A 13,692-nucleotide genomic window follows, 5' to 3' on the forward strand; every position below is an offset into this window, starting at 1 on the left:
GTTAAGATGTGAAAAGAGGTGATTTAATCAAGGTATATGAGTATCTGATGGGTTCATACAATGAAGCTAGGGCAAGACCTATTCATGCTGTGAGGACAAAGGATGCTACAGACTGTTAATTAAGGCTAAGGGGGGGACAGTCAGGAGGGACGACCTTTTTTATGCAGGGTCATTGATAAGTGAAGGTAAAAGAAGATGAAGCCAGAGTTAAGAAAGCAGAGAAAATGTGGAGCATGCCTAGTTAAAGTCCCTGAGAGACAGCAGCTCAGTAAGCCACCTCAGCTCCCCTCCCTCCAGCCAGAGCTCCCATTCCCTGACCACTTGCACCTCCTTGAAGTTCCTTTCACTTCCAATGCCCTGAAGTGGGGAGCACTGTCAGCAGGTCACTGTTGAACATGTCAGATGACTTAGCAGGCAGGGGACTGCCAGGGTCGGGATGGGAGGGTGTGTGGGTAAGCATGTGTGCCCACACATGCATGCCTGTGTGTGCTTTAAGAGGGAGACCAGGAAAAGATGAATTTTAGTAACACATTTGTTGTGCGATTTTAAATGCTGGTTTGCTCAGTAAAGAATAAATGATTTAAAAATAACACTATTCTTTTTCCCAAGTGGTAAATCAATCGCTCTATCAAGACTCCCCATCCCCTGCCACATGAGCACAAACAACAGTGGTGAATTAGCTCTCTCCCTTTGTAGTGCCAATGGTTTATACTGGCACTCCAAGGTGAAAACAAAGAATAAAATATAGGTGGACTCTGAGCCAGCCTGGGCTGCAGCCCCTCAGCTGCACTGCAGTCCTGGGGCAGCTGTCTGCCTGTGCATCTTGGTGGCTGACTGCTTGCCTGCCACCCTGCATCCCCATATGGCTCCAAGTGAGTCATTGCTCCTGAGGCCTCTCCTGCCACAGCAACATCTGACCCAAATGGCTGCCACCATTCCCATTGGCACAGCTAGAGCCTGCATTGCCCTGGTCCTTGATGGAGTGAGAATAGATTGAGGGAATCAGAGGAAAGATTCAGAGGGTTTCTTTGAATCAGGAGAGGACAGATATTGCACAAGTGCCTGACTTGTGGAACAACAGGGTGGTTGGTTAACCAACCATCAGCCCTCCCAGCATCGGGGAAGGTGCCCCCAGACACGGTGGATGGAAGTGCACAAAGGAAATGTGCCCAGATTTGAATGAGAGCTGTTGTTTGCACTGCCAAGGTCAGGGGAAAAAAGTGGTAATCTTTTCGTGGCCAAAATCAGCTAAGCCATTCACCCTGCTTGGAAAGACCCTTGCCAGACTGACAACAGACAGGGTGGGCGGTGCTGGGCCAAGAATCAGCACTGGGACCTGGCAGTATTTTGTGGCACTTGAGAATGTGGCCACAGCTGTGTGTGCACATGAACACACGTATGGAAGAGCCTGCCAACACATGGCAGGACCTATAGCACCTCCCTTACAAATGATCAGAGACCATTTTCTGCCCCCTGCTTCTTTCTGACAGATGTCACTCAGCATCTCCTGCTATTCAGTGCCATCCTATCTTGTTTTGTCATCCTAAATGTTCAGTCTTAGCAAATCAAATTAACCTATAAAATTATTGCTACCATCAGTTAACAGCTGTGCCCCAACTAGTGATCTCAGTCTCACCAATGCTTGACCCTTAGCAGTAGTCTCAAAATCACCTTTTCGGGGAGAAACAAACCAGCCATAGCTTCTAATTTGGTCAAATGTGAAAACATTTCTTTTTGTCCAGAGAAGATTCTTGGCACATCATTCACCACTAAGTGATTCCCCTTGAACTCAAATGTTTCCAGTAAGGTTGACAGCAATCATAAAATCCCTTGCACTATCTTAGTAGCATACTTCTTCTTTTCTTTATTTTAAGGTTTATATTAAAGACTACAAGGAGTTGGAAAGGGAAAGCCTATGATTAAAGAATTTGATACTTTTTTAAAATATGGTTTATGTTTAAAAACATTATGAAGATATCTTTATGCTTAAAAGGGTTTGGAAATACTCTTTCCTGTTTAAAAAAAAAGCACAAAACCCATTCATAATAAAAATGCTGGGCTGGGAATGTAACTGAATGGTAGAGCACATGGAGAGCATGCCTAAGGCCCTGGACTCAATACCCAGTATAGTTGCACATATGGACATACTAAACATGCATGCACAACGAGCTTAGCAAACCAGGAACCTAAAGGAACTTTCTTAGCTGAATGAAGGGCATCTATAACAATATAAATGGCAAATGTTACATATTTGATACTGAACATATTCCCTTTAAGATTAAGAATGAGGGCAATGTTGCCATCCTTCACTATTCCTATTCTACTTTACACTATAAATATTGGTCAGTGTAGTAGGACCAGAAAAAGAAATGAAAAGCACAAAGATTGGAAAAGAGGAAGGAGAACTATCATTATTTGCAGATGAAATAATTTGCCTATGTGGAAAAATCTGAAAGAATAATAGGTAAATTATTTGAATGAATAAAGGAGTTAAGCAAATTTGCAGGATACAGAGCCACACAACAATTAGGGCATTTCTATATACCTGCATCAGTCAATAAAAATGATATTTATAATAACAATAAAAATATAAAGCACTTTGGATCATGTTAAACAAAAATTGTGCAAGACTTTTATGGAAAAAAATGATAAAACTTTATTGAAAGATATACAAGAAGACCTAAGTAAATTAGACTTATGCTATGTTATGATATTAGAATCAATATCAAAGAGGTCAATTCTCACCTAGCTGAGCTAAGATCTAATGTAGTTCCCATGAAATTCAGAGGAGCTTTTCATGGAACTTGACAAGTTTATTATAAAACTTTTGGAAAAGCAAAGGGACAAAATTATTTGAGAACTGGGTACAATGTTGCAATCTCAGTGTCTCAAGAGACTGAGGCAGGAGGATTATTAAATTGAGACCAGCAATTTAGTGAGACCATCCACAACTTAGTGAGATCCTGTTTCAAAAATTAAAAAGAAGTAATAGGGACCAGGGATGTAGCTCAGCAGTACAGTACTCTTGGTTTCAATCCTTATTACCAAAAAAAAAAAAAAAAAAAAATCCAAAAAAAGAAGACATTACATTAAATTTAGAATATCTGTTAATTGACACCATATAAAAAGATAAAAGACAAATCTTAAAGTGTAAGAAGTTGTTTAAAATATGTAAACAACACAAGTTTGTAAATAAACAAGTCCCGTGAATTAAGAAGATGGTAACCAAAAGAAAAATGGACAAATGTCATAGTTATTTCATAGAAACTATCACAAATGGCCCACAAAAGAGTGAAAAGGCATGTAACTGCATTATTAATCAGTGAAAGGCAAATTAAGATCATGGGAGTATACTTTTGTGTACCACCAGACTGACCAGTTTTTAGTCTGAATAGTACCAAAGTGACAGCCGTATGGAGCAAAAGGAACTTTCACACACTGTGGGGGGCAGGAGGTTTAGATGGGTATGACTATTTGGGGGAAAACATTTGAGCACCAACTAGTAAAGCCAAAGAGGTGCATGTCCCAGGACCCAGAAGTTACAGAGCTAGGACACCCTAAGATAAATTCTGTAGACCCCCAGCACCCACAACATTGTAATAGCAGCAAATTGGAGACAAACTGACATTCATCAACAGGAAGATCCATGAGTGAACTGTGACAGTCACACAATGGAAGAATATACAAAAGGGAGAACAAATGAACTGTAGTTATATTGTTAACATGGATGGCCCTCACAAACAGTAAATGGCAACTCTCTTCAGTAAGTTATAGATTTTATTTGAAAGACACGAATTAATATATTATTTAGAAAATCATATATGTACACATCTTTAAAACAGAGATGGGTGAACTATGGTCCTTGGATCAAATGCAGTCAGTCAGTCCCTGTTTTAATAAATGACAGGTTGTGACAGGTTTGTTTATGTGATGTTGATAGCGACTTTCTTACCACAAGGGCAGAGTTAAGTTCTTCTGACAGATTTTGCTGGTTTTTAAAGAAATAGAATGACTTCAGGATAGTGACTGCCTCCCAAGAAACAGAGCTGTAAGCAGAGAGGGACTCCAATATCTCAAGGTAAGGAATTGTTTTTCAACATTGATGGTAGGCACATAGATTTACAGTACTATTTTACCTTAAGGGGCACATGCACGATTCACATATGTGAATATGCTTTTTATAATAGGTGGAGTATGTTTTATATATTCAATAATTTTAAAAGAATTAAGAAGGAAGAAAGATTGATCTTGATTCTGGCAGTCACTCCTATGAATATAGAGGACACTGGAAACCTATGACTTACATCCTCCATCTATATCTGGTACTGGCTTTGTCATCTTGTTTTGTAGACAGAGGAAAATTCTCCTAGCCTTGCTAAGTGGTAGGCTGCATCCAGAAGTAGCTTTCCATTCTAGTCTGCCATGCTTTCCATGAGGTGTAGCATGAAAGAGTGTCTTAGACTTTAAAAACACAAAGGTTTAGATCACCCCGTGCGGGAATTCTCTTACTGGCTTCTTAAACAAATAGCCACCCATCTCTGCTTGAGCATGTGCTGGGAGGAAGGTGGCTAGGATCACAAACAGCCTGGTGGCTGTGGAGTTCCCACCAGGACCAGATTCTTCCACAACCTACTTCAAGACCACTGCTCTTAGCAGTCCCTTATGGAGAGGGACTTGAATGTCATTTCATCTCAGCCTTCTAGTTGAAGGCTGTGCGTGGTTGCATCTGGGATCCAGACCCAGGTGTAAACACATCCAAATTCAGGTATTTCCTTAAGTGACCCTCTGATTTCCGCCCAATGCTAGTGGCCACATAATCTTTATTAGAACAAAATCTCTACTACTTTTGCTTCTCCCAGGGTTTCCTGTTTTGCTCTCTGGCACATCACAATACACATCCCTCATTCATGAACTATTATATATAATTATATTCCCCACCATCAGAGGCAATGTGCAACCTACCTATAGAGATCTGTGATCAGGTTGTCATCAAAACGAGCACACAGGTTGTTGAGGACTTGCTCATGCTGGCCAAGCAAGCGGATGTAGTTAGAAGCAGGGAAAGGCTCCTTAGAAAGGCATGTGATAGTCTCCACCATTTTATACTTGTTAACGTGAATTCGGAAGTATGTCCCATTTTTCGCATTACCTGTTATTATTTCTGAACCCTGGTGAGGAGGGGGTGGATCAGAAAAAGAACATTAGAAACACTTCTGGACTTTGGGAACTTTATCACTTAATTTATTCTTTATATAAAATAGGTTATATCTTGTTGCTTGTTGCAAAAACAGTAATAGATATTGACCAAACTCAGCAGAAGATAATGCTCCACCTGCTTGGGAATAAAAGTACCATCAAATTATGTCACATGCATGTACAAATATGCCACAATGAAACTCACTATTCTCTGCAAGTAACATGCATTCATAAAAATATCCTAAAACATTAAAAATAAACATAAGTTACTGCCTATATTTCCTATGACTAACATTTTATCTTGGTCTGTTATGTTTGTTGTGATTAATAAACTTACACTGATATATTAGTATATAAAAAAAAGAAACCACATACTTGGACTTTATGACTAAATGTTCTTCAGGGTATTTTTAAACAGTGATTACATTGTCCTGTGTTTCTAAATTAGTTGCCAGGTTACAACCAATTCTCTATTACTCAATACCTCACATAGTGAGTAAGTGGAACTGGCTTTCTTCTTTTTTATGAGGTGTTTCTTCTTCTTCTTTTATTATTATTTAAAAATTTAGTGTTCCCTTATTTATTTTTAGGAGTCCCTCCAGTAGCAATATAAGCCCACTGGTACACAAAAATGCCAACCTCCAGCAAAGCAGCTACTGGAGCAGTGTACCTGTGCCTGCCATTATCAGGAAAGACTTCCTGGGAGAGGTGAGCTTCCAGGAAGTTGAGAAACAAAAGTGGGAGGATCACAGCTGGCCAGTTGTAAAAGGGAGGTGCTGTGGGAATCCGTTTACTCTCCCTGAAATGAAGATGTTCATGTAGAAAGAGATGGGGACCTTGATGAGAGGACACGCACTGGGGTGTGAGGGGTGGCAAACAGGCTCTGGATTCGCTTTATTAGGTAGCTCTACATCTCATTTTATCCTCTGGCACAACAGGCTACCCCGTACAATGACTTCATTAATTACTTCCTCCTCCCTCCCTCCTTTATTTTCTGCTTTCCTTTTGATCAGTGCATTTTAATTGTACAGAATTATGCATTTTATCATGGTGAACTCATACATGCACATAACATAGTGTGAGCATATCCCCTCTTCCACTACCCTCCATCCCTCCCTGAACCCATTCCCCTTCCACATCTCTTCTGTGAGGTATTTAACACTGCCAAATTTCTTAGTTTTTCACAGCACCTTTTTTTTTTTTTTTTTTTTTTTTTGACAGGGCTGGGGATTGAACCCAGGGCCTTGTGCTTAGGAGGCAAGCACTCTACCAACTGAGCTACATCCCTAGCCCACAACACCATTTTGAGGAAGACATCCTAATCAAAGTGATCACAAGGAATTTCAGTCATTTTAGAAGATGAATCCCTAATAGATGTGTTTGAGAGTTTGATGAAGTTCATTACCCGTAAGAAGTTTTGAGACTGGTAAATGGCTTATGTTCTGCAGGTGACCTTTTAGTTTGTAAATTGTTCAAGGTATGGATTTGTGGCATTTTGCCTTTAAGCAATCAACTAAAACTGCCATATGAGCCCAGATGACAAAAGAAGATGCCACTAGCTAATTCCATGTCATGACTTCTTTTTCTATTTCAGCTTCTGATAGCTACTGACCTACCAACTGGACACACACTCCCAGGCTGTGGGAAGCCTCAGTAAGCAAACATGAGTTTTATTTGACTGGACTTCACTTTACCCTTCGACTCCAGGTTTAGCACACAGTAACACTAAATAAATCTTTTCTGAGTGCATATAGACTTAAGCTTTCACTCTGAGCCTGAATGTGGCATTTACAAAGCCAAGGCAAGTTGAACATTTACTTAGTCCTGGACATCACCTGGGGATTTTATCTAAACAAGGACACATGGTTTAACTTTTTAGATAAATCAAGGCAACTGGTCTCACATGGCAAAGCCCTAAGGCAGACTCAGCCAATTGTCAAATCACGCAGAGAGATACATGAGGAGGTATATCAGGTAAAGAAATTCTAGACCAACCCCAAACACAGATGAGAAACTGGGTATCTGGTAGAAGGGGAGAGAACAAATACAACTTAAAGGTTGGGAGATGATGCTTCAAGGGAGATGCAAAGTGATCCAGTACAAATATATTTCATTAGAAGGATGCAGGTCCACAGGACATTTTATTTTACAAAAAGAGTTCACAACAATGAAGAGTATCATTCCATTTTGGGGGAAACAGCACTTTTAAAAATCTTAGTGCTCATTTCCTATGGTTGGGAGACTGAGTGATTTTTGTTGCTTCTCTTTCTGTTCATTTGACTATCTGTAGTTTCTGATTTTAAGCAATAACTATCATTTGTAAAGTGATATTTTAAAAAGGTAATTTTAAGTCCTCTGCTATGCTATGGCAAGGAACCAGGCTTTTGAGAAACAAAAGAGAAGTGAAACAGAAAGCAGAGGGAGTAAAGAAGACAGAGAAGGGAAGGGGAGAGGAAGGGGAAGAGGGAGGACAGAGATCCATGAGCAGTTAGTGTGGAAGGGTGGGACTTGTCCACCCTTCTTGTCCTGAAACTGAAGCCAGGACCCAGGTTCCTGGTCTTACCTGATCACCTGCTCACTCTCTGCACTTGCCACAAGTATTTCTATAGTCCTGGATGCCCTTAAACTTTTTCATTCTGGTGTATTTCCTCAAGTTTTTGTTTTTGTTTTTGTTTTTGTTTTTTTTTTTTTGCTTGTATTCTTTTTTTTTAATTGTAAACAAATGGGATACATGTTGTTTCTTTTTGTACATGGCATGATTTATTCTGTTATTTTTCCCTTCCCCCCACCCCTCCCACCCCTCCCACCCCTCTTTTCCCTCTATACAGTCCTTCCTTCCTCCATTCTTGCCCCACTCCCTAACCCTAACCCTAACACCACCCACTCCCCATTATGTGTCATCATCCGCTTATCAGTGAAATCATTCATCCTTTGGTTTTTTGAGATTGGCTTATCTCACTTAGCATGATATTCTCCAATTGCATCCATTTGCCTGCAAATGCCATAATTTTATCATTCTTCATGGCAGAGTAATATTCCACTGTATATATATACCACAGTTTCTTTATCCATTCATCAATTGAAGGACATCTAGGTTGGTTCCACAATCTGGCTATTGTGAATTGAGCAGCTATGAACATTGATGTGGCTGTATCTCTGCAGTATGCTGATTTTAAGTCCTTTGGGTATAGGCAGAGGAGTGGCATAGCTGGGTCAAATGGTGGTTCCATTCCAAGTTTTCTGAGGAATCTCCACACTGCTTTCCAGAGTGGCTGCACTAATTTGCAACCCCACCAGCAATGTATGAGTGTACCTTTTTCCCCACATTCTCGCCAACACCTATTGTTGCTTGTGTTCTTGATAATTGCCATTCTAACTGGGGTGAGATGGAATCTTAGGGTGGTTTTGATTTGCATTTCTCTTATTACTAGAGATATGGAACATTTTTTCATATGTTTGTTGATTGCTTGTAGATCTTCTTCTGTGAAGTGTCTGTTCATATCCTTAGCCCATTTGTTGATTGGGTTATTTGTATTCTTGGTGTAGAGTTTTTTTGAGTTCTTTATAGATTCTGGAGATTAGTGCTCTATCTGAAGTATGAGTGGCAAAGATATTCTCGCACTCTGTAGGCTCTTTCTTCGCATTGCTGATAGTTTCCTTTGCTGAGAGAAAGCTTTTTAGTTTGAAGCTGTCCCAGTTATTGATTCTTCCTTTTATTTTTTGTGCTATGGGAGTCCTACTGAGGAAGTCTGGTCCTAAGCCTACATGTTGAAGATCTGGACCTACTTTTTCTTCTATAAGATGCAGGATCTCTGGTCTGATTCTGAGGTCCTTAATCCATTTTGAGTTGAGTTTCGTGCACGGTGAGAGATACGGGTTTAGTTTCATTCTGTTGCATATGGATTTCCAATTTTCCCAGCACCATTTGTTGAAGAGGCTATCTTTTCTCCATTGCATATTTTTGGCACCTTTGTCTAGTATGAGAAAATTGTATTTATTTGGGTTTGTGTCCATGTCCTCTATTCTGTACCATTGATCTACCTGTCTATTTTGGTACCAATACCATGCCGTTTTTGTTACTATTGCTTTACAGTAGAGTTGAACTTCTGGTATTACGATACCCTCAGCTTCATTTTTCCTGTGAAGGATTGCTTTAGCTATTCTGGGTTCCTTATTCTTCCAGATGAATTTCATGATTGCTTGCTCTATTTTTGTAAGGTACATCATTGGGATTTTAATTGGAATTGCATTGAATCTGTATAACACTTTTGGTAGTATGGCCATTTTGACAATATTAATTCTGCCTATCCAAGAACATGGGAGATCTTTCCATCTTCTAAGGTTTTCTTTAATTTCTTTCTTCAATGTTCTGTAGTTCTCATTGTAGAGATCTTTTACCTCTTTTGTTAGATTGATTTCCAAGTATTTTATTTTTTTGAAGCTATTGCGAATGGGGTAGTTTTCCTAATTTTTCTTTCCAAAGATTCGTCACTTATGTATAAAAATGCATTAGATTTATGAGCATTGATCTTGTAACCTGCTACTTTACTGAATTCACTTAAGAGTTCTAAAAGTTTTCTGGTGGAATTTCCTGGTTCCTCTAAGTATATAATCATGTCATCAGTAAACACTGATAGTTTGAGTTCTTCTTTTCCTATTCGTATCCCTTTAATTTCTTTGGTTTGTCTAATTGCTCTGGCTAGAGTTTCAAGGACAATGTTGAATAGAAGTGGTGAAAGGGGGCATCCCTGCCTTGTTCCAGTTTTTAGAGGCAATGCTTTCAGTTTTTCACCATTTAGAATGATATTGGCCATGGGCTTAGCATAGATAGCCTTTACAATGTTAAGGAATGTTCCCACTATCCCTATTTTTTCTAGTGTTTTGAGCATGAAGGGGTGCTGTATTTCATCAAATGCTTTTTCTGCATCTATTGAAATAATCATGTGATTCTTGACTTTAAGTCTGTTGATATGGTGAATTACATTTATTGATTTCCTGATGTTGAACCAACCTCACATCCCTGGGATGAAACCCACTTGATCATGGTGCACTATCTTTTTAATATGTTTTTGTATGCGATTTGCTAAAATTTTGTTGAGAATTTCTGCGTTGATGTTCATTAAGGATATTGGTCTGAAATTTTCTTTCCTCAATGTGTCTCTGGTTTAGGAATCAGGGTGATATTGGCTTCATAGAATGAGTTTTGGAGGGTTCTCTCCTCTTCTATTTCATGAAATATTTTGAGAAGTATTGGAATGAGCTCTTCTTTAAAGGTTTTGTAGAACTCGGCTGAGGGAACCCATCTGGTTCCGGACTTTTCTTTGTTGGTAGGCTTTTGATGACTTCTACTTCATTACTTGAAATTGGTCTATTTAAATTGTGTATATCCTCCTTGTTCAGTTTAGGCAATTCATATGTCTCTAGAAACCTGTTGATGTCTTCAAAATTTTCTATTTTGTTGGAGTATAGATTTTCAAAATAGCTTCTAATTATGTTTTGTATTTCAATCATGTCTGTTTTAATATTTCCTTGTTCATTCTGAATTTTAGTAATTTGGGTTTTCTCTCTTCTTCTCTTTGTTAGTGTGGCTAAGGGTTTATTAATTTGTTTATTTTTTCAAAATTATTTTGTCAATTTTTTCTATTGTTTCTTTTGTTGCAATTTCATTGATTTCAGCTCTGATTTTAACTATTTCCTGTCTTCTACTACTTTTGGTGTTGGTATATTCTTCTTTTTCTAGGGCTTTGAGCTGTAGCGTTAGGACATTTATTTGTTGATTTTTTCTTCTTTTATTGAATGTGCTCCATGAAATAAATTTCCCTCTAAGTACTGCTTTCATAGTGTCCCAGAGATTTTGATATGATGTTTCTTTGTTCTCATTTACCTCTAAGAATTTTTTAATTTCCTTCCTGATATCTTATGTTATCCATTCATCATATAATAGCATATTGTTTAATCTCCAGATGTTGGAATAGTTTCTGTGTTTTACTCTTTCATTTATTTCTAATTTCAATCCTTTATGATCTGATAGAATACAAGGTAGTGTCTCTATCTTCTTGTATTTGCTAACATTAGCTTTGTGGCATAATATATGGTCTATTTTAGAGAAGGATCCATGTGCTGCTGAGAAGAAAGTGTATTTGCTCTTGGTTGGATGGTATATTCTATAAATATCCGTTAAGTCTAAATTATTGATTGTGTTATTGAGATCTATGGTTTCTTTGTTCAATTTTTGTTTGGAAGATCTGTCCAGTGGTGAGAGAGGCGTGTTAAAATCACCTAGTATTATTGTGTTATGGTCTATTTGGTTTCTGAAATTGAGAAGCATTTGTTTGACACACATGAATGAGCCACTGTTTGGGGCATAGATATTTATGATTGTTAGGTCTTGCTGATTTATGCTTCCCTTAAGCAGTATGAAATGTCCTTCTTTATCCCTTCTGAGTAATTTTGGCTTGAAGTCCACATTATCTGAAATGAGGATGGATACCCCAGCTTTTTTGCTGAGTCCATGTGCATGGTATGTTTTTCCCCATCCTTTCACCTTTAGTCTTTCTATGAGGTGAGTCTCTTGCAGGCAACATATTGTTGGATCATTCTCTTTAATCCAATCTGCCAATCTGTGTCTTTTGATTGATGAGTTCAGGCCATTAATATTCAGGGTTATTATTGAGATATGATTTGTATTCTCGGTCATTTGGCTCATTTTAAAATTTTTTTTGACACGACTTGGTTTCTCCTTTATTTGACAATTCCTTTAGGATAGTTCCTCCCTTTGCTGATTTGAATCTTTGTTTTTCATCTCTTCCTCATGGAATATTTTGCTGAGAATGTTCTGTAATGCTGGCTTTCTTTTGTAAATTCTTTTAGCTTTTGTTTATCATGGAAGGATTTTATTTCATTGTCAAATCTGAAAGTAACTTTTGCTGGGTATAAGATTCTTGGTTGGCATCCATTTTCTTTCAGGGCTTGAAAAATGTTGTTCCAGGCCCTTCTAGCTTTTAGGGTCTGGATTGAAAAATCTGCTGATATGCGTATTGGTTTCCCCCTGAATGTAATTTGGTTCTTTTCTCTCACAGCCTTTAAAATTCTGTCTTTATTTTGGATGTTAGGTATTTTCATTATAATGTGCCTTGGTGTGGGTCTGTTGTAATTTTGTGTATTTGGAGTCCTATAAGCCTCTTGAAGTTGATTTTCCATTTCATTCTTCAGATTTGGGAAATTTTCTGATATTATTTCATTGAATAAATTGTTCATTCCTTTGGCTTGTTTCTCTAGGCCTTCCTCAATCCCAATAATTCTTAAATTTGGCCTTTACATGATATCCCATAATTCTTGGAGATTCTGTTCATGATTTGTTACCATCTTCTCTGTTTGGTTAACTTTGTTTTCAAGATTAAATATTTTGTCTTCAATATCTGAGGTTCTGTCTTCTGGGTGTTCTATCCTATTGGTTATGCTTTCTATGGATTCTTAATTTGATTTATTGTTTCCTTCATCTCAAGGATTTATGTTTGTTTTTTTTCAATATCTCTAACTCTTTATTGAAATGATCTTTTGCTTCCTGTATTTGCTCTTTTAACTGTCGATTGGTGCGATCATTCAATGCCTGCATTTGCTCTTTCATCTCATCATTCAATGCCTGCATTTGCTCTTTCATCTCATCATTTGCTTCCCTGATCATTTTAATTATATACATTCTGAACTCCTTTTCTGTCATTTCTTCTGCCATGCTGTCATTGGATATTATTGATGTAACATCTAGATTTGTTTGGGGCTATTTCTTCCCTTGTTTTCTCGTATTGTTCAGGTATCAGTGGACCATTTCCTCTATTGACTTATAATGTCCCTGAAGATTTCTAGTATTTCCCCTCTTAGCCTTCAGTAGCCTGAAGTCTTGGAGGAAGTTGATAATGCAGTGCTCCACAAGGAAGCTGCCTCTCTAGGGGTGGTGGCCTTCAGGTGGGGTATATTCCCTGCTAGTGGGCAGAGGTGCCTCTACTTGTTGACCAGTGGTCATCCAAAGGGGAACTAGGCTGTGGGCTGAGGCAAGGCCTGTTTGGGCCTCTGTCTCTGGTTTTACCATCCTTGTGGGAAAACCTCACCCAGCAGGGAAGACTCACCCGGTGGGGAGGTCTCGCTGGTCAGTTCCCCTCCTAGAGGTTCCCCTCAATCCACAACTACCACCTGGGCTGGGCAGCCTTCTTCTGCAACGTTCCCGGGGGCCCGGCCCTACCTCCTGGGCCTGGGAGCCTCGCCCTGTGCAGAAGAGTCTCCTTAGGCTGCCCCTCCTCAGAGAAGCTGCCCACAGTCATGGAACCTTTGCTCTGCCCCTCAGCTTGTTTCTGTGTTGCTTTTCCACCAAGAAGCTGCCTAGGTCCTGGGACCGTGCTCTGCACCTAATCGCCTAGTTGTGTGGCCCCTTCCCTGAGCAGCCATCTGGAGCCCCAGTGTAGTCCTTCTGAGTCCAAGTGACCTGCCACATGCCTCCTCCTA

At 39.1% G+C, this 13,692-nt stretch overlaps 1 protein-coding gene across 1 annotated transcript in view; it reads right to left on the reverse strand.

Annotated features, from left to right (window-relative positions):
- Nucleotides 1-13,692, reverse strand: part of CFAP61 (cilia and flagella associated protein 61) — a 281,876-nt gene that overhangs the window by 45,944 nt on the left and 222,240 nt on the right. The window contains exon 25 of the mRNA XM_079124251.1: nt 4,963-5,168. Coding sequence (XP_078980377.1) covers nt 4,963-5,168 — 206 coding nt within the window. The remainder of the gene's footprint in view (nt 1-4,962; nt 5,169-13,692) is intronic.

The sequence above is a fragment of the Sciurus vulgaris genome, assembly GCF_902686455.1.
Source record: "Sciurus vulgaris genome assembly, chromosome: 2".
Lineage (NCBI taxonomy): Eukaryota > Metazoa > Chordata > Mammalia > Rodentia > Sciuridae > Sciurus > Sciurus vulgaris.